Source organism: Podarcis filfolensis, assembly GCF_964270895.1.
Source record: "Podarcis filfolensis genome assembly, chromosome: 8".
NCBI classification, from domain to species: Eukaryota; Metazoa; Chordata; class Lepidosauria; order Squamata; family Lacertidae; genus Podarcis; species Podarcis filfolensis.
In genome coordinates this window covers 29,445,458-29,464,444 of record NC_139611.1, presented here as the reverse complement: position 1 = coordinate 29,464,444, position 18,987 = coordinate 29,445,458, and the positions used below count along the sequence as shown (strand labels likewise).

Sequence of the window (18,987 nt, the reverse complement as noted above, 5' to 3'; positions counted from 1 at the left end):
AGTTGGAGAATATTGTAAAAGAATAAAAAGATACAAGGGACAAGAGCCCCTCATATTATCCTGACAAGGTCTATACAAAGCTTTCGTGTAGCAACAAAGCATTAGAAACAACTAAAATCCCCGACGGCAATCAAAGTGAGATCACTGCAGAAGGGGAAGAAGGGGAAGAGAAGAGAGGAGAGAAAACGTTGGGTGAAATATTTTAAGTCCACTTTTCAGAGATTTCAGCTGAGCTGGGCCTCCCCTCCACAGGGTTCATAGGTCTGCCCTGCCATGTAGCACCATGATGGTGGCAGTGGGAGATGAAGGCAGGTGTCTGAATAATACAGCAAAATGTTTTAAAGTGTTGGTCCTAGTGTGGAAGGGGGCATCAGTCCTTCACTCCAGACAGTAAAATGTCTTGGACTTCTCCAGCTTAAGAACTTCCTGCCCTGAGGGTAGAAGAGAAAAGTCAAAAGAGCCTTTTGGAGGGGCTGGATGGAGGGACAGTATACTCCCCCTCCTCTGCTGGTCTGCTCCACTTCACCAGAGTGCCAGTATATGCTGCTTTTGCAGCTATGCCTTGAAACCTTTCCCCTCTTGCACATAGTCCTGCAGCATTCAAGTTTAGGCTTGGTTGCAAACCTTGCTGCACCCCCAGCCCCCAATTCTCCAGTACAGTGTGGGAAGGAGTTGTTTATCCCCCCCCCACTCTACACACACACACACCATGGTTAGTGGCTATCTCCTCCATCCTACCCCCACTACCACTATTTTTCTGACCCTGAGAGCTAGTTTAGAGGTAAAAGGTATGTTAAGCACACATAACATATTTTCACAGACCCACAAATTGTTTCAGTCATACTCCTGAAAGAAGTATTTCGTAAGATTCCCCCACCACCAACGTTTCTACAAATTTTCCATTTCTGACCCTGGAGTGCAGGGTATTTCCTGTTTACCTCCTTAGGCTTTCACATTGCCACCAATTTTATTTCATACAGATGAGTTCTGTTTCTCAAGCTTTGCTGAGATAGAAACATACGCATGAGGGAACATCAGGGGCAGCTTCTTTACTTGATGAGTGCAATAGCAATCAACATAATTCATGTGCAAAACATCCATCACACATAACACCACAGATAGTATATTCCTATTGATAAAAGGGATTGGCTTGTCACCACCATAGATGATAATAAAATATTCAGTAGGCATTTTGTAGTTTACCTTCTTTTCTTCCGTAATTCCTACAGGGAATAATAATAATGGAGCAAGGCATGACTGCAAATATTTTTGTACTTGCAGCTGATCGGATATCTCTAGAATAATGCAGAATTCACTTTTAATTGCTATATAAGCATCAGGAGTTTCAGCAAAGCACCATGGGGTTCATAGAGTCAAGACTTCATAAAAACAAATTGCATATATATAGAATGTGTATAGTAGTATTATCTAAATATTAGCCTTGAAATTTCAGCCCATAGCTCTTGCCACTTTTATTGACATCTGAGACTCTAGGAAAAGTATGAATCGCTCTAAAATTGGAAATGTGTTGTGAATGAGGAAAGCAGATGTTATCTTCGTATGAAACAGATGTAAAGCAGTAGTGTTTACCTCGTAAAGTATGGCATTTGCTTGAATACAGCTGGTGCCAGGCTTAAAGATTAATCACGTTTGATACAGTCTTGCTAATTAGATCCCTTTCAGTGCCCAGCCCTCCAGAATCAATTCCAAAATGTTTCAGAGCTTTCAAGTTTTAATACTTTCTGTAGTTGTGGGACTACCATAGGAACTTGAATCATATTACTCTGTCATTGTGAACTGATTAAACAGAGGTTGCAACTTTCAGTATTTCAGGTAATTTAGTGAACACCCACTGTTACCCACATCTTTCAGCACACTACATAGCATACCCAGTCATGTAAAGTTGACGTGTATTTAATCTGTCATTTTAGTTCACAAGTGTTGATTTTATTTATATTCTGATTTTTTAAAATTGTTTTGTGACTTTTATTGATAATTTCAATGTATACCTTATATCGCTGTAAACTTCTTCGGGGTTTTAATTAAAATTAAGGGGCACACACACTCTGTTAAATAAAAACAAGGTAAGTAATGTTTAAATGGGTTGCAGTGTGAACCACCTGTCATTTTCTCTTTTTCCATTGGTTTGTCTTGGGATTAATATTGTTTTGGATAATAAGAATATGACTGTGCTTTAATAGTAAGTTAAGACTTTTTCAGCAGGGGGCCAGTCCACTGTCCCTCAGACCTGGTGGGGGGGCCGGACTATATATGTATTTTTGGAGGGGGGCAAATGAACGAATTCCTATGCCCCACAAATAACCCAGAGATGCATTTTAAATAAAAGGACACATTCTACTCATGTAAAAACACACTAATTCCTTTACCGTCCCCCGGGCCTTAGTTTGCCTACCCATGGTTAAGACCATTTCAATCCAGCCTTTCAGTGCAGTAACAGTGATTGGGTTGACTAAGAACAAAGTTTTGAATCTGCAGAATGAGGCATAGAAGCCAACACTATAATTTAACAATAAAAACAATAAAATAGAAACAGGTAAAAAGTGCTTAAAAACAAGGGAAAGCAGTCCATAAAAGCCCCTCAGACTAGGATAACAAATGCTTGCTGGAATAAAAATAGTTTGGCTAGAAAGTGGGAAGTCAAAAATTGGTGATTGAGACAGTTGCTAGCTGCAAAAAAGTATAAATGCATTGAAGACAGTTTTCACAAAGTTTCAGGCCTGTATTTCTTCCTAGATTTGGGTTTTTAAAAGAAAAGAAAAGAAAAAAACCCTGGGAGTTTTAAATTGACCAGTGACAGTTCTAAGAACACATCTGCTCACAGTAAGTCTGTTGGTAAAAATAAAATAAAAAATCCTTGGCAGCTGACCTAGGCTGATACACAGAAGTAATATCTAGGAAATCATGTTACTTCAGTTTTTTCTTGTGATTTTTGCAGATACTTTGGCTATCCAAAATGAAATGGAGGTTTCAGCTGCCTTTCATGTCTTTATTAGTTTACTTTTTGGACTAGAGCCATAGTTTTCTTGTAGATTTGGACCTTAGAGATCTCTGGACTTAAATCTCTGGTGTGCCACCAACTCATCAAAATGTCCTTGACTAATCCCAACCTCACTTCCCTTTTGGTTAATGTAGGAAGGATAGTGATCTATTGCATGGTATTGTTGCACTGAGGAATGAGGTGAGGATTAGAGAGCAGTTTTCCTCTATCTCATAAACTGCTATTGTTGCTGATCTTAACTATGTTACACTAATTTTATTAAACAGGTCAGAGGCAAGCGATAGTAAGACAAGCATCAGGTTAAGTTTATTCTTGATCTTAACTGGCATGTTTCCTTCCAGGAGGTAGAGCGGGAGATTTCATTCAGGACAGAATGTGGCCTGTATTACTCTTATTACAAGCAGATGCTACAAGCTCCATCCATTCAACTAGGTATTGTAACTTTTATTTTCTGAACTGGATAAAGTACAAATGGCTCTCAGAAGCACTACTCTTCTGTGTTTTTAAAGAGAATGCTGGATTATCAACTTCCATCTTCTGTTTGTCGGTGGCTTTTTATATAAATCCCAGGAACACAAACCAATTGTTAGTGGCAGAAGTGCTTGTCATACCTGGAGGTGCCTATTGTTGCTAGATAGCATAGAATTTTAGGTATTACCTATATCAATGGAAGCATTACTTTTATCTTAAACTATATGGTTCAGATGATACTGATTTCTAAAAAGTAGACTCAGAGCCCCAGAGCACTCCATTTGCAATAAAAGCAGCACTATTTATTAGATTACTTTCCATGAATCTACTCCTGGACACACTTAAGTGGTAAGCTCCATTGAACACAGTAGAACCTACTTCTTGGGATACACTGTCATATGTGGCTCCTAAAGAGGGGGTATTCTAACTCAAAAATAAGTGATGCAAATTGACTTACTTTCCTTAGACTTTCTCAAAGCATGTGCATTTTGACTGGTATCACCCACCAACCAGATCTAGTTCCTTGTAAGAAGCCAAATGACTTTAACAGTAGCAGAGCATATTTAATGAGTAGCATTCTAGTTTCTAACTTTAAATTCTCTTGCAGAAGACGTTTACATTTTAATGGCTTTTAAATGCAGGTGTGCCTTCATTTTATTTTCTTCTTTCTACAGGTTTACATCGCTTGATGTTTGACAATAAAACTGAGTCCATGAGGACAATTAACATACTTGAAAGAATGAATGTTTACCAAGAAGTCTTTCTCAGCATTCTGTATAGGGTTTTTCATATGAATGTGAGTGTTTAATTATAAGTCCCTGATAAATGCACAAGCATCTTGCCCAAGTCAGTACAGTGACAAGTTTTGTGGAAATTCGTCTTTACCCAGCATTAAGTCCCATTAAGTTTAATGCGATTTACTCTAGGAATTGTGTGTAAGGACCTAAGAAAAGCCCTGCTGGGGCAGGCCAAAGCACCTTGTTCTCACTGTGCCAAACAGATTCCTGTAGAAAACCAGCAAGCTGATCATGATCACAGCAGCTCTCTCCCACTCATGATCCTGAGCAACTGGTATTCAAAGGCATACTGCCTATGACCCTGACAGAAATGGATGCCATCATGGCTAGTCCTAGTCAGAACAGGCCCACTCAAATTAATAAACCCAATTTACAGACATTCAATGGATCTTCTCTGAGCAGGATTGTATTGGCTACCACCCTAAAAGTGAAACTGTGTTGTGCAAAGAAGTTTTATAGTAGAATCCTATATAGGTCCTATATGTTAATGGTACCTACTTCCTGAGAGCCAGTGTGGTGTAGTGGTTAAGAGCGGTAGACTCGTAATCTGGTGAACAGGGTTCGCATCTCTGCTCCTCCACATGCAGCTGCTGGGTGACCTTGGGTTAGTCACACTTCTTTGAAGCCTCTCAGCCCCACTCACTTCACGGAGTGTTTGTTGTGGGGGAGGAAGGGAAAGGAGAATGTTAGCCACTTGAGACTCCCTTCGGGTAGTGATAAAGCGGGATATCAAAGCCAAACTCTTCTTCTTCTTCTTCTTCTAAGTATGCATAAGATTGCAATCTTACTTTACAAACATTCTTATGATCGGAATTGTTGGTTTCATGCTAAGACAAGTACTATTTGTTTAATGGTTTCCTGTGTTCTTCCTTCACAGAATTTTTTTGAACCTGTTTATTTTTACATCTACACATTGTTTAGCCTTCAGGCAGTCTATGTTGCTGCTCTGTATGTGACCAGCTGGCTTCTCAGTGGAACTTGGCTTTCAGGTGTATTAGCAGCCTTCTGGTATATCACAAACAGGTGAGAATACTTCAGCAAATCCTCCTCTGAAATATTCCAGTATTTGCCATGCTATAGAAAAGAATATATTCATTTCTTCAAGTTAGATTGCTATATATTTTGGAAAGTGGTTTGCCTTCTCGCTGTGCATTTAGACACCTCTTAGGACATCATAACCAAGTTTCACATGATGGCTCCTGAGATCAAGGAGCAGGTTTTTTTGTCTGTGCTTCGATGGACTATATTTTGAATCAAGATAGTAGACTAAGCCTTTCAAAACAGATTTTTTCCTTTTTTGTTTAGAATTCCCGAGCAACACAGCTGCTAGTTTTTTATGGGCAGATAAGTGTTGCGCTAGCAAAGGCATGTTGGTTTTAGCTCAAGACTTTCCTGTGTATGTGAATCTATTCCAGGGTGCCTCAGAATGGGACACATAATTTAGAAAAGATATGAGGGAGGGAGAATACATGGAAATAGAATGAGGTAGGTAGCCAAAACATAGTACAGAAAGGATTTGAAGCTCTGGAGGCTCTGTATAAAAAAGAGCCTTTTCTAGTTTAGAATAACCCTAAGGGGAAAAACTTCCTTTTGTGTAGAAATGTTGAAAACTGGGCTGTCGGCCACTTATAGGTGCTTTAGTGCTGCTAAACATTTATTTTGTGCCATTAGTGTCTAGACAGTGTATGGAGCACAACATGACACAGTCAATAAGCTGTCAATTAACTGGTTTTTAATATATTAATAAAAATAATTGCTGCAATATTTCACTGCAGAACATACTTCGAAGATGGTCAATGAAGCTGGCTGTATTTCCTTGACTAAACAGTGTGTGCCAATAATTCTTTTTTCTTTTTTTAATTTTACAAGTCTTTGGCATTTGCACATTGTTGCTCTAGATTTAGGTGATCTATAACAACACATCCTGTTAACAGGGTCCCTCTCTGGTTGAAATCAATTTGATCAGTTTACTTGTAAAGCACTAATTGAATTAGTCCGAATGCTTTCTGCCGTATTTGAAAATAGTGAAGTAATAGTCGATGTCTATTTTCAATGTTGAGATTTGCATCTTTGTAGAGGACTTGACCATTGTTGCTTATATGAACCTTTTGCTTTTGTTTTCTGCAGAACAGATACCACCCGGGTGGAATTCACCATTCCGTTAAGAGAGAACTGGGCACTGCCATTCTTTGCTGTTCAGATAGCAGCAATTACATTCCTCTTCAGATCTCATCTGCGACCCACTCATGAAGTGAGCCTTTTTTAAAAGCACAAAAAAGTTTTCTCTTTAAAATGTAATGATAAATGTTTCTAGAATAGCCAAAGTAATGCTGGCAGAAAATATATACCAGAAAATAATGATTGCTGTTCTTCCATAGTTAAATGTCAAATCTTTGATTGAATGCAGATGCTCCAATCCAGCTCAGAGCCACATTACTCACAGAAACAGGCTTCTATGTTGTATCCTTAGTTGCGTGGGGAATTGCATGTGAAAATGCCTCCTGAACACCCTATTCCACAACCTGATGCTGTAGGCATAGAGACCTTATAAAAAAAGCAGCAGCCTTGTTGGCTAGGTTATTCGGGAGAAAAAAGGCGGTTTGGATTCTATCCTCCCACTCCCCTTTCTCACTAGGATGATGATGGTGGTGGTGATCTTTTTTGTTAAAAAAAGGGTTTATTGCTGCATGTGTGCTCTGTTGGTTCAGAGCCAGAGAGTGTACTTTGAGATATGTCTACTTTGGAGTAGGGTTCTAAGAAGGCGTCATTTTCCATTCTGCCCCTGTATTCTTCACATGCAGCACTATTTCCCGTTGCAGTTTGTCTTTCGCCCAAATCTATGTCATTCATTTAGCTCTGTGGCAAAATTACATAATTTGCGTAATTAAATAAATAAACTATGGAAATTACGTTGTCATGATGCTATTCCAACCCATTCATTTCACTGCAAAGGTAATTCAGGGTAAAGGAGGGGGACGTAATATCATTTGCAGACTGAAAGCAACTGAATGAACTGATTTTTATTCTGGACATGGGACAAATAAGTGACCGCCAACAATTTCCATTCCTGTTTCTGTTTTTGTCAGAATGCTGCAACATCCTTATGTTTGTAAATAGATGAATGGTATTTTGAAATTATATATGCATGATGTATTTTATTTATTTTGTAACAGTCTGATTTTGGGGAATAGTTTTTGTTTAAAGCTGTTTGATACATTGAAATGCCCAGTAATCGCTTTTCCACTACGATCTTTCCTCATGTATCTCATTTAGCTTATGTTTTTGTTTTTCCAGAAGCTGACACTTCTGGCAGTATTTATTTCAACCTTCCTCTTCAGCTTGGCTTGGCAGTTTAATCAGTTTATGTTGTTGATCCAGGCATTGGTTTTGTTCACACTTGACTGTCTTGACTTGCTTCCTAGAGGAAAGGTAAGCTAATTGCTTAATGTTCCGCCATTGAAATAATGGAAAACAGTCACGTTTAGGTGTGCTTGATGGTATGCAGTGTTGCGGCCACTGTGTGTGATTGCAAAGTTTGGAAGGCTGTCTTCATTATGAGGAACTCCGATGAAATAATACTGCGCTTGATGCAAAGCAAACTTGGTTATGTATGTATGTTTAGGATGGAATGTCTTGTTTTTCATATTTTTCAACTGAATACTGGAATCTTGACTTTCAAAGTGCCATAAAAATCTTAACTTGGCATTGAGATATGGGAGTAGTAGAACTGTGTATCTTAAAGTACTTAACAACAATGTAAATCAGTGTCATGCTTTTTGGGTTGTTTTATTTAATTTTTAACAAACAACCCCACAAAGATCTGCAGGCAAGCTCAGTTTTCTTGGTGGGTATTCTGCCCTCTCTGTCTTCTGGTGCCATTTTCTTCATTACAGGAGGGACTGGTGTGAGCATTGTGCAAGTTAGATAATTCAAAAAAATGAAGCCCTGGCATGAACAATTTCTTATCATTACGTTTGTAGGTGACCTGGATCTACATAATACAGGTGGCTAGTTTGCTGCTTGTTTGCCTCCTACAGTTCTTTAATTCCATGATAGTGGGATCATTACTTATAAGCTTTAATTTGTCCACCTTGTTAGCAAGAAAACTCCAGGTATGTATTTATCATGGTTTAGTTTATTTTGTTAAAATAACAATTAAATAGGGTAAGCTGAAAAGTTGTCTGCTTTGCTACTTGGGTAATCTTCATAAAATTACACATGGTTAAATGCCTGCCACCTTTGATTAGCTGTGTTAGATGTTAGGGACCATGACTCATAAAGAGCAAGTCATGATCTCCACATCATTATAGGGAAATAGCCATGGTCAGTTTGAAAGCAGAGTTGCTGATCAAACAGTATTGGGACTGGAACTCCTTAGTCCTGCTGTCTTCATGCATAATGAGCCCATGATAATTATTATTATTTATTGTTATTTTAAATGAGATTCCCTCTTCCATCCTACTTACAATCTTGCTCAATAAGAACTGTTCTTACAGCAGAATATCTTCAAGTTTTCTGTTGCTTTTTTTCCACTGCTGCCACTGCCTATCATAGTCATTTTTACAATCATTTTTTTCATTTGCTGTTGGAGACTCGGTGCTTTGAAAACCCTATTGGCTTCTCTCTTCAAAGATTTAATCCTATCCTGAAAGGAAACCTGAAACTACCTTGATGCACTAGCATCAGTACAACAGTAGTTTTTAAATTAAAATTAGATGGACAAGTAGTGCTCAGTAGCATAGTGTGTTGTTTGATAGATACATCGTTTACAAAAAAGAAGGGGAGAAGGAGAAATAGTTTCTTTCTTCTGTCATGTCCTCTTATTTTTCGTGTTCCCTCGTTCATTCCTACTGGCAAGGAAAAAGCTGCAAAGAAGAAAATTCAGCCTGTGAAGGTCATTAAAAGATGCTAGCATCTGGCACTGGAAAGCCTCCTGCTTTGGATTTCCACCATGCTCCTGTTTCTTCTTACCCAGAATGCTGAGTGAGCCCCTCCTTTCAGCAACTGCTGAAAGCTGATGGCGCTCAAGGAGCTCCTCCCCACCAGCGACTGCTGTTTTGAAAGTATCCAGAAAGACCAACACCAAACTCCCAAATAAATCTAGTCTCTACCAGTGCCAGAGGGTGAAAGCAGTACTTTTTTAGGGGGAAGCCTCCAGAGGGGACCACCTCTAAAGGGGCTTCAGTCTAAACCTTGTTCAGCCTCAAGGGTGGTACCTTTCCCCCTTTCATCTTGGAGTGGTTCATTCCAAATGGGTCAGTCTATGTCAAAGTAACAGAGCCATCAAACTGGCCAAACAGCACAATGTTTTCTCACAGTTCAGCCTATGGAAATGTTAAAAGTTCCTACAGTGAATGCCCCAGTGGTGGCTCTCCTATCAGGCATAGTATTATCTAAGGACATGTCTCTTTAGGACATAGTGAAAAGACCAAAGGGGCACTTAATGGGTCCCATGAGGCCTCTGCACTGGTTCTCTAGGCTGCTTCCACTGGTGCTCCTTTTCCCAGGCCTCCCTCCCAAGGCTGGAAGAATTAATGCAAAACAAAGAGCTTAATGTCAGAACCTTACATAGGCTGCTAGGAGGAGATCTCTGCTCACGTGGAAATCTTCATCTATATTCACAAGGCACTATGAAGTAGACATCTTCACCTCTTCAAGGAGAGCTTTTGTCAGGAGTGGGCTTCAGCATGTCCTCCCACAGAAATTTCAGCTATAAGCACCGTGATTGGATTTACCTGACAGTTAGGTTAGCTAGGACATTATCACGTCAGTAATGGATGCTTCTTTTACACCAAGTTTTATGTACTCACTGTGGATTTTCTTTTTGGCTTGGAGTGAACGAGGCATCTGCGCCACAGCCTGGTGAGTTAGTGCACATTCATACAAACCATGCAGGATAGGACTTCCTTGAAGACCTTAAAATGCAAGTCCCCTGTCTTTTCTGGAGGGATTAGCCCCTTAGTAATCAATGCCTCATACACCCCAAACCGGAAAGAACATTCACTGTGAGTGCCCAGTGTTCCTTTGCAAACACTAAAATACCATTGCTTACATTTTCCAGAATAACCTGAAAACTGGTGGCTTCTTTAGCAGGCTTGGGAAGCTCTTCCTTCACGTACTCTTAGTGCTGTGCTTGACATTTCTTGTAAATAATTTTATTAAGGTGAGTAAATCTTTTTTTTCTTTTTCCAATTGAATCTTTATAGTATCTTGTTCAATATGTATAACAGATTTACAGTGCAATACTATGTTTGTTCGCATATTATATGCATTGGTTTGTAACCTTAAATGGCTTTATGTGCAAATTCATAGTGAGTTTGTAAAGAAATGTTGTTTCTTATTTGTCTGTACAACAGACAAAATTGAATTTAGCATTCCAAATGTGTTCTGCTTTTGCTAATGCTTTGCCTTTCCCTAACATTGTATAGCTACACACACAAATGGAATATGTAGCTTTACATTTGGGATGCCTAAATATACAATGAACTTCAACTACATGCCCATGTTCTGCTTTCTTCTTTTCACATCCTTTCTCAGTCAGTTTAAACCAGGGGTGGGATACTAGATCCAGCCAGAGGATGGATCTCGAACTTGCCCCCTCTCTGCACACCTACCTGTCAGTCACCTGATCTAATATGATGATGGGCTATTTAAATTTCAACTCACAGGAACAATCACAGATTTAAACCACCTAACAAACAACGTTTAAACCAGCAGTGGGGAACCTCTGGCCCACTGGTACTACAACATTAAGACTGGAGATGTGTCTCTGCTGCTGCCTTTTTCTATCAGGGATCAAGTAGAGGCTTATAGCTTATCTCAGTGCTGTGGAATACAATTTTAAGAAAAATCAAAGTAAAAAAAAGTGGTGCTTGTGAAATGTTGTGATGATGATGGCAGAGTTGTCTTCACAACTAAAAGAAAGTAATAACTTTTATTTTCTCTCTTCACAGAAAGTTCTTAATCTGGAGTCTGATGAGCATATATTTAAATTTCTGAAGGCGAAGTTTGGATTTGGAGCAACAAGGTATGGTATTGTTCAGAGTTCAAAACAAAATTGTTTTCCTCTAGTTTTTTGGCATGGCAGGGACCCAAGTTTCTATTAGAGTATGTTTCCCTTTACTAGCCAACCTGTGCCGTAAGACCGGCAGTGGAGGCTCTTCAGGTTGTCCCATTGGCAGGTATGGTGAGACAGAATAGGGTTTTCTTTGTGATGCTGCCCAGCGATGATAATAATAATAATAATAATAATAATAATAATAATAATAATAATAATTTTTATTTATACCCCGTCCTCCCCAGCCAAGCCGGGCTCAGAGCGGCTTACAAGCAATAATAAAAACAAGTTAAATGATTACAACTTAAAAACAAAATTAAAAAATACAACATTAAAATATTGAAACATTAAAATATTAAAATGTAGCCTCATCGCAGAAGGAGAAGGAAAAGAAAAAAGAAAGAGAGGGAGGGAATCAAATTGGCTCCAAGCCAAAGGCCAGGTGGAACAACTCTGTCTTACAGGCCCTGCGGAAAGAAATCAGATCCTGCAGGGCCCTGGTCTCGTGAGGCAGAGCGTTCCACCAGACCGGAGCCAGAGTTGAAAAGGCCCTGGCTCTGGTTGAAGCCAATCTAATTTCCTTAGGGCCTGGGACCACAAGGGTGTTGCTATTTATGGACCTTGAGGCTCTCCGTGGGGCATACCGGGAGAGGCGGTCCCGTAGGTACGAGGGTCCTAGGCCGTGAAGGGCTTTAAAGGTCAAAAGCAGCACCTTAAATCTGATCCTGTACTCCACCGGGAGCCAGTGCAGCTTGAAAAGCACTGGATGAATATGCTCCCATGGCAGAGACCCTGTGAGGAGTCTCGCTGCAGCATTCTGCACCCGCTGGAGTTTCTGGAACAGCTTCAAGGGCAGCCCCGCGTAGAGTGAATTACAGTAGTCAAGCCTGGAGATGACCGTCGCATGGATCACTGTGGCCAGGTCGGGGCGGGAAAGGTAAGGAACCAACTGCTTGATGCGGCGAAGGTGGAAAAATGTCGCCTTGGCTGTTGCTGTAACTTGCGCCTCCATGGAAAGGGAGGCGTCAAGGATTACACCCAAACTCTTAACGGAAGGCAATGGCACTAATTGGGCCCCCGCAAGAGAAGGGAGATAGAATACCCCATCCCTAAAGGTTGGTTACCCTCTATGTTGATGGACTTCCAGCACAAAATACTTGTTCTATTTCACTTTTGGTGGTACTGAAACCAGGGTTTCAGAATTTGGGGGGCATTACGTCCACTGCTGTAGTTTAATCTGATTTATTGCTTTGTTTGAAAAACCCAGAGATTTGTTTGAATGAAGGGCAAGTTAGAAATGCAACAAATAGCAATAAGGCAGCATGTGCTCTTGCTTGTAAATTCTGAGTTGTAGTTACTGATCTTGCTTGAGCACTTTCTAACATGCAACTTTAGGACTAATTTTCTTAGATTTTTAAAAACGCACACATTATGCCAATAACTTTGCAATGTTGACTTGTCTTCCTTTTCTTTAGAGATTTTGATGCTAACCTGTACCTGTGTGAGGAAGCTTTTGGTCTCTTGCCTTTTAATACTTTCACAAGACTTTCGGGCACTTTAGTTTTCTATGCCTATATATTTGTGCTCTTGGTGATGACCATAACATCTGCTGTGGTTGCTTTTCAAAATCTCAGGTATGTCTGTTTCTATATTGCAGGGTTATGTTTTCAGTGCAGGGGGTCTTTTTCCTTTCTTGTTGATGAGAAGAGGAAGACATGAACAGAGTCATAGTTCAGCATCAGGGCATGCTTGCCTCAGATTTGAGCCAATTATCTAAGAGAGAATTGGTTTTCTGAACCTAAGATATATAATTCTGGCAGTGGCAGCCACAGTTTTTAAAATGATGTGTATATTGGCTAGTTCACTTGCTGAAGCATGTCACTGTAGCAAGGTTTGGTTACTGATGCATTTCAGGCCAGTAGTCAGCACAGTCCAGAAACCACAACAAATTTAATGTTGCTCAAGTAGAGTTAATAAGGCTTAGTTTCCAGTGAGGCAGTAAACTTGTGTCTTTGCTATACTACTTAAGCCAACAGATGCCCATCACATAACAAAATATTCCTCCATACACACACACACATCCTTCCAATGAAACATTGCATGTTAGAGAGAACATAGCCTTATACAGTGGTACCTCGGGTTAAGTACTTAATTCGTTCCGGAGGTCCGTACTTAACCTGAAACTGTTCTTAACCTGAAGCACCACTTTACCAAATGGGGCCTCCTGCTGCCGCCGCGCCGCCGGAACATGATTTCTGTTCTCATCCTGAAGCAAAGTTCTTAACCTGAAGCACTATTTCTGGGTTAGCGGAGTCTGTAACCTGAAGCGTATGTATCCTGAGGTACCACTGTACTGAGCTAGACCATTGGTCCATCAAACTCGTTGTTGCCTCTCCCCTGACTGGCAGCAGCTCTCGGTGGAATTTATGCTCACAGCAAACAACAACTTTAATTACCAGGAAAAATAGATCATTTTTGCTCCCAACCTCATAGGCCACTTTTGGATATTTTGCAATGGTATGCAGAATTGTTGGTTATTTTCTGTGGATTTATTCATTTGACTTTTGTTGCAAAAGTGATTCACTTGGGCAGGGGAAAATCTACTGGAACCCAAGTAAAAATGACCAAGTAAATGTAGATAGATAGATGATAGATAGATAGATAGATAGATAGATAGATAGATAGATAGATAGATGATAGATAGATGATAGATAGATGATAGATAGATGATAGATAGATAGATAGATAGAAAGATAGATAGATATTGTAGAGAAGGTGGCTCTGTAGAACTGGATTCTCATCTGGGAAACTTTTGTCAGCTTTATCCCAACATTTGCTAATTCCTAGTAGCAGCTGAGACCAGTATTTTGTGTAAAACCAGGGGAGTACTCCTAACTGCAAATTTGGTATTAGCTGTCAACCGTCTGTTTCCACACACCCCTCCCTGAACATTTATGTTTCATTTGTAGTATTATGATGTGCAAATAAAATTATTTGTTTTTCATATTTATTTCACTCATGTTCCACCGTTTGCCAGTCCAGCTTGAAAGCAGAAAATCTTGCACAGGGGAATATTTAAAGCACTCGGCAAGCATGAAAAATCTATTAGTATTGCCTTAGAATGTTTTATTTTCCCTGGAACCGGGAGGTTCCTTTGAACTGCATACAAATGTCCTGTTTTAAAATAACGTATTGCTAATGTAGCCCTGCTCCTTTTCTTTTGTTTCCCTCTCACTCAGTGGCTCTGTGAACAACAAACCTGCGGATAAACTGCAAAAGTGCATAACTCTGGTGAAACCAGGTGTTGCTTACAATTTAGTGCACACCATTCTCTTTGGATTGCTGGCTTTGAGCACAATGAGGTATCCTATCTGACACGTCATACATATTGGGCACTGGATATTACATGTGGAGTATAAAGTAGCATATAAAATAGACTATAAATTCCTATTTGGTCTGTTTACCTGACTTTCCCCCCATAACATATGTCCCAGTTATGAAATAAAATTGCCCTATGGAAACTGCACTCAAACTAGGATACAGAGGGATTTTACTTCCAGCTCTATTTGATGAGCTGCCAGAACTGATTTTCAAAAAAATTATCTTTGTAGGTGCTTTAAGGTACTGAATATTCTGGAAGTAAAATAAAGTTATTTTTTTAGTATGTATGCTATTATAGATTACATTATCTATATACTATTACTGTTCAACTTGCCTCCACATACTGCATTTTCTTTCTTTCTTTTCATCTTGCAGGATGAAATATCTTTGGACTTCCCACATATGTGTGTTTGCAGCTTCTGGTCTGTGCAGTAGTGACATGTGGGGGCTGATCTTGAGATTTGTCCATCTTTACACACCACAAAGGGTTAGTTAGAGCTGTTCTGTGCTATTGCTTTGCTTGTTTTCATTGATGTGTGAAAAATCCAGTTCTTTCAGGGGTAGCCTGAGGTGAACCACCACACGCTTAAAACAGATTTGCAGTATGCTGGAGGGAAAGTGTTTAGATTTATATACGGTTTAATCTGGAATCCAGGGTGCATTTTGGGAGTGTAACATATTAAAGGAATTCTATTTAAGTCCACTAGATGGTGATGTTGCAGAAGCTATGGAATGCATTTTTTTAAAAATAACACTTTTCATGAAAAACCAAAGTGACAACAGTATATAATTTTTCACATATAGCCCAATACAATATTTTGTGCTTCACAGAAGCTAAATTAATACACAGTATTTTGTTAAAGTTCTTAATGGAATTACTTTTAGAGACGGAAATTGCTAACACAAAGAGGCTCTTCGACCTAAAAATGCAATTTGTGAAGCAGCTCCTGTTGTCTTTGTTTTCAAAATTTGTTGATCATTCATTGACGGTGTTTTATTTCAGTAAATGTAATTGTTGTTGTTTTCTGCCTAGGTATCTGTGATTAGATATCTGACACCAGTACTCATATTACTGTATCTTTGTTACAAGGTAGGGTTCTTTGTTAGTCTGTATCTTTCTTTTAAGAAAAATTACTTTTAGAAAATAAGGAAAATTCCTCAGCCACTAAGGGCCATTTCTCCCTGTTACATTTGTCCATGAGAGATATACTGCCATGCGGAGAAAGGTCACAGTCAACCAATGGTATGCACAGAAGTAGATTCCTTGATCATGGCTGCACCAGAGACGGCTGCCAGATTGCCATGTGTACCACACCCTGCTCACATTAACTTTCCTTCACACTGTCAAGTATAGGCTAGTTTCCCACAGGCATCTGGTTGGCCACTGTGAGAACAGGATGCTGGATTAGGTGGACCATTGGTCTGATCCAGCAGGCTACTCTTACGTTCTTACCTATGTACATGAGAAAATCATTTATGTGAATTATGTTACACTAGGAATATTTTCCACTCATCTCATATATCAGGAAATCAAACCACCCGTCAGCTCCCTGATTTCTTTGCTGAGGTTTTTTTAAATATATGAAGTCACACTTCCTTATACAATAATTTCTGTCAATGAAGACATAACCTGAAAAAGAGCTGTGAAAATAATAGTATTCATAACCAACCTGACTCTCTAGCTGAATGGCATTTTCTTTATGCCTGTGGAAGGAGACCTGTGATAATATATTCTGTATAGTTGGTCCAGTTAAACCCTGTTACCTCCTTTGAACAGTACATTTTTGCAGATCTGGCATTTACAAGTTACACTTTCATAAAAGTGAAACTGAAAACCACATTCTGTTGACATCATAAAATGGGGCACCTTTATTAGCTTTGTCTGGGCCCAGAGACTGGTCCCAAGGACCTGCACTCTGGCTTACTGCGAAGAACCATCAGATTGCCAGGTACCATGGATAGGCCTTTTCAGTGGTGGACCCACATCTTTGCAAGTTCCCTCCCACACAAGGTTCATTTAGAGCCTCATTGGTGGCTTTTAAGTACCACTTTTTAAAAACTCAGCCTTTTATCCTTATTTGACATTGTTTCAGTTGCTCCTGTTTTAGTTGTTTGATATGTTGTATTTATTAATTGCTGTAAGCCACCTTGTGAAGGTTTTGCCCTAAAGACAACTTTTCCAGTCAGACTGCCCTCTTTCCTAACTCCAGGCCACCTTTACATTTTATGTCATTTATTAGTTTTAGTATTTTAAAATGGTAAATCTCCTTGTGTGCTTTGGTGGGAAGGTGGTATATAAATGATATATAAAAGTTGGGTTAGCGGAGTCTGTAACCTGAAGCGTATGTAACCTGAGGTACTACTGTACTCAGTTGAAAGGCTCGTTGCAAATATACTCTGTTTGCTACGTATGAGCCATTTTTAAAGCAACAAATGTTCACTGTAGTACTCTTTACTGATTGGTGTTTTACTTCACTACACTTTTAAAAATAGAAACTGCTGCAAGATGTGTCTTTTTTATTTTTAGCTCTCGCTTGAAAGCAAATGGTGGCAGATACCAACTTTTATGCATAGATCTCTAAAGATTATGTCATGCAGCACCAGGCTTCATACTGGCTGATGAGTGCAAAGGTTGCCCTCTCTCTTCTCAATAAGCAAACCAACTAGTGCTGTCAGCTCTGACAGCCTTAATCAGCTCTGCTGGGGGAGACAGAAGGGTATGCCTCAATTTAGTCCTACCCAGACCCCTTCCAACTGGTGATCAAATCTGACCAGCTCAGTCATCTTTTTATGCACATCAAAGCAACGTGCGTAGAACCTGGGGCACTGGGTGCCCTTTCTGTCACCTGCCTGTGGGTTCCCCTCTGCATCACCTTCCCATTGAGGCAGAGGCAGAAGACCGCTCAAATCATCAAAACCTCTCTCTACACTCCCTGAATCCCCTCCAGTTTTTGCACAAGCAGTTCCAGTTAGCTATGTCCTGAAACTTTTTGTAAGTAGCATCTTGTTTTCAGTAACTAGGTTGAACTATCTTCTGTGGATACATTTTTTTCCCAAGCAAAATATGCATTAGCTTCCCTCCTCCCAAACGTGTGGTGGTTTTGGGGGGAGATTATAACCTAATCTCGAATAAGCTAATGAAAGCTTCTTTAGAGACATGTGGTTGCTGTAAGTCCAGATACATTGCTTGAAATATTTATTTGTTCAACTTCCACTGTGGCTGTTTGTTTAACCCTTTCCCTGCTCCCTGTTTTCCTGCTGCCATACAAACACACATTCCAACCATCTCCTTTCTCTATGTGACATTCTGGACATGCTTTTGCCCTTGCAAACGCACACCTGGAACCTCACGGGGAGAAACATGGCTTCTGAGGGTGAAAAGCGAGGGGCAAGGAAGTGGGTGAAACATCCCCCACTGACCTCCCTCTTGCCACCATGCTTTCCGTAAACAAAGCAGCCAGTGAGGAGGGGGAAGGTTTCAAAATTAGTTCATTTTTTGGGGTGGGAGGAGGGGTTGTCCTGTCACTTGCTGTAATGGAAAATCACTTTTCCTTCAAGTGGCTGGTGATTTGTGACATCTGTTTTTGGACACAATGAATAGAACATCATCTTCACCTGCAGTACATCTTGCTGCAGCCTCCCAGCTTACTGTTCTATGTGTAGGCCTGCTTTAGTCCATACCGTTCCCATTTGTAATGTTTTAAAACACAAGGCAGCTGCTGCTGAGCAGAGCAAAAGACCTGCTTCTTCCTGTGACTGGGACATCAGTCAGGTTTTCCCACTCATTCTCTAAAAGCAGCCATTTCTAACTGCTAAAGAATTGAGCTCCATCCCAGTATTTGACATGTGGATTATTCTCTGTACCCCCCCCCCCCCGTGTGGTTTTTCTTCTAGTTCTGGCCTGGTGTGATGGCTGAGCTGTCGGAGCTGAGGGAATTCTATGACCCAGACACAGTGGAGCTGATGAACTGGATTAAGTAAGAGGATTTTTACTTTATTTAAATTAGACGCTCTTTAGAGTTAGCTGATGTTCTTAGTGTTGCTGCTCTCTGGTTCCATCAGTGACCTATATTGACCAGTTCCAGAAAGCAGGCAACGTAGCTTTTGGCCTGTGGTTAGTGATTTCGTTGCAATCTCTGCACAATTCCTCTTGACTGCAGCAACTTCTTACAGTTTTTGGCTAGAACGTTGATGGCCAGCTTCATCATCATGGGTGGCTGGAATCTCCCAGGCAAGGTGTTTGGAGGCTTGAGCCTACACAC

General features: G+C 40.1%; 1 protein-coding gene across 6 annotated transcripts in view; it reads left to right on the top strand.

Annotated features, from left to right (window-relative positions):
* The window catches only part of DPY19L3 (dpy-19 like C-mannosyltransferase 3), a 37,965-nt gene that overhangs the window by 8,188 nt on the left and 10,790 nt on the right, over positions 1-18,987 (top strand). For 5 of the 6 annotated variants that reach the window (XM_083625888.1, XM_083625889.1, XM_083625890.1 and 2 more), the window contains 13 exons: positions 3,361-3,451; positions 4,165-4,286; positions 5,165-5,310; positions 6,415-6,538; positions 7,582-7,716; positions 8,268-8,399; positions 10,349-10,450; positions 11,241-11,314; positions 12,820-12,978; positions 14,584-14,706; positions 15,101-15,212; positions 15,759-15,815; positions 18,620-18,702. In XM_083625888.1, coding sequence (XP_083482014.1) covers positions 3,361-3,451; positions 4,165-4,286; positions 5,165-5,310; positions 6,415-6,538; positions 7,582-7,716; positions 8,268-8,399; positions 10,349-10,450; positions 11,241-11,314; positions 12,820-12,978; positions 14,584-14,706; positions 15,101-15,212; positions 15,759-15,815; positions 18,620-18,702 — 1,460 coding nt within the window. The remainder of the gene's footprint in view (positions 1-3,360; positions 3,452-4,164; positions 4,287-5,164; positions 5,311-6,414; positions 6,539-7,581; positions 7,717-8,267; positions 8,400-10,348; positions 10,451-11,240; positions 11,315-12,819; positions 12,979-14,583; positions 14,707-15,100; positions 15,213-15,758; positions 15,816-18,619; positions 18,703-18,987) is intronic. The other variant, XM_083625893.1, reaches the window with a different exon arrangement.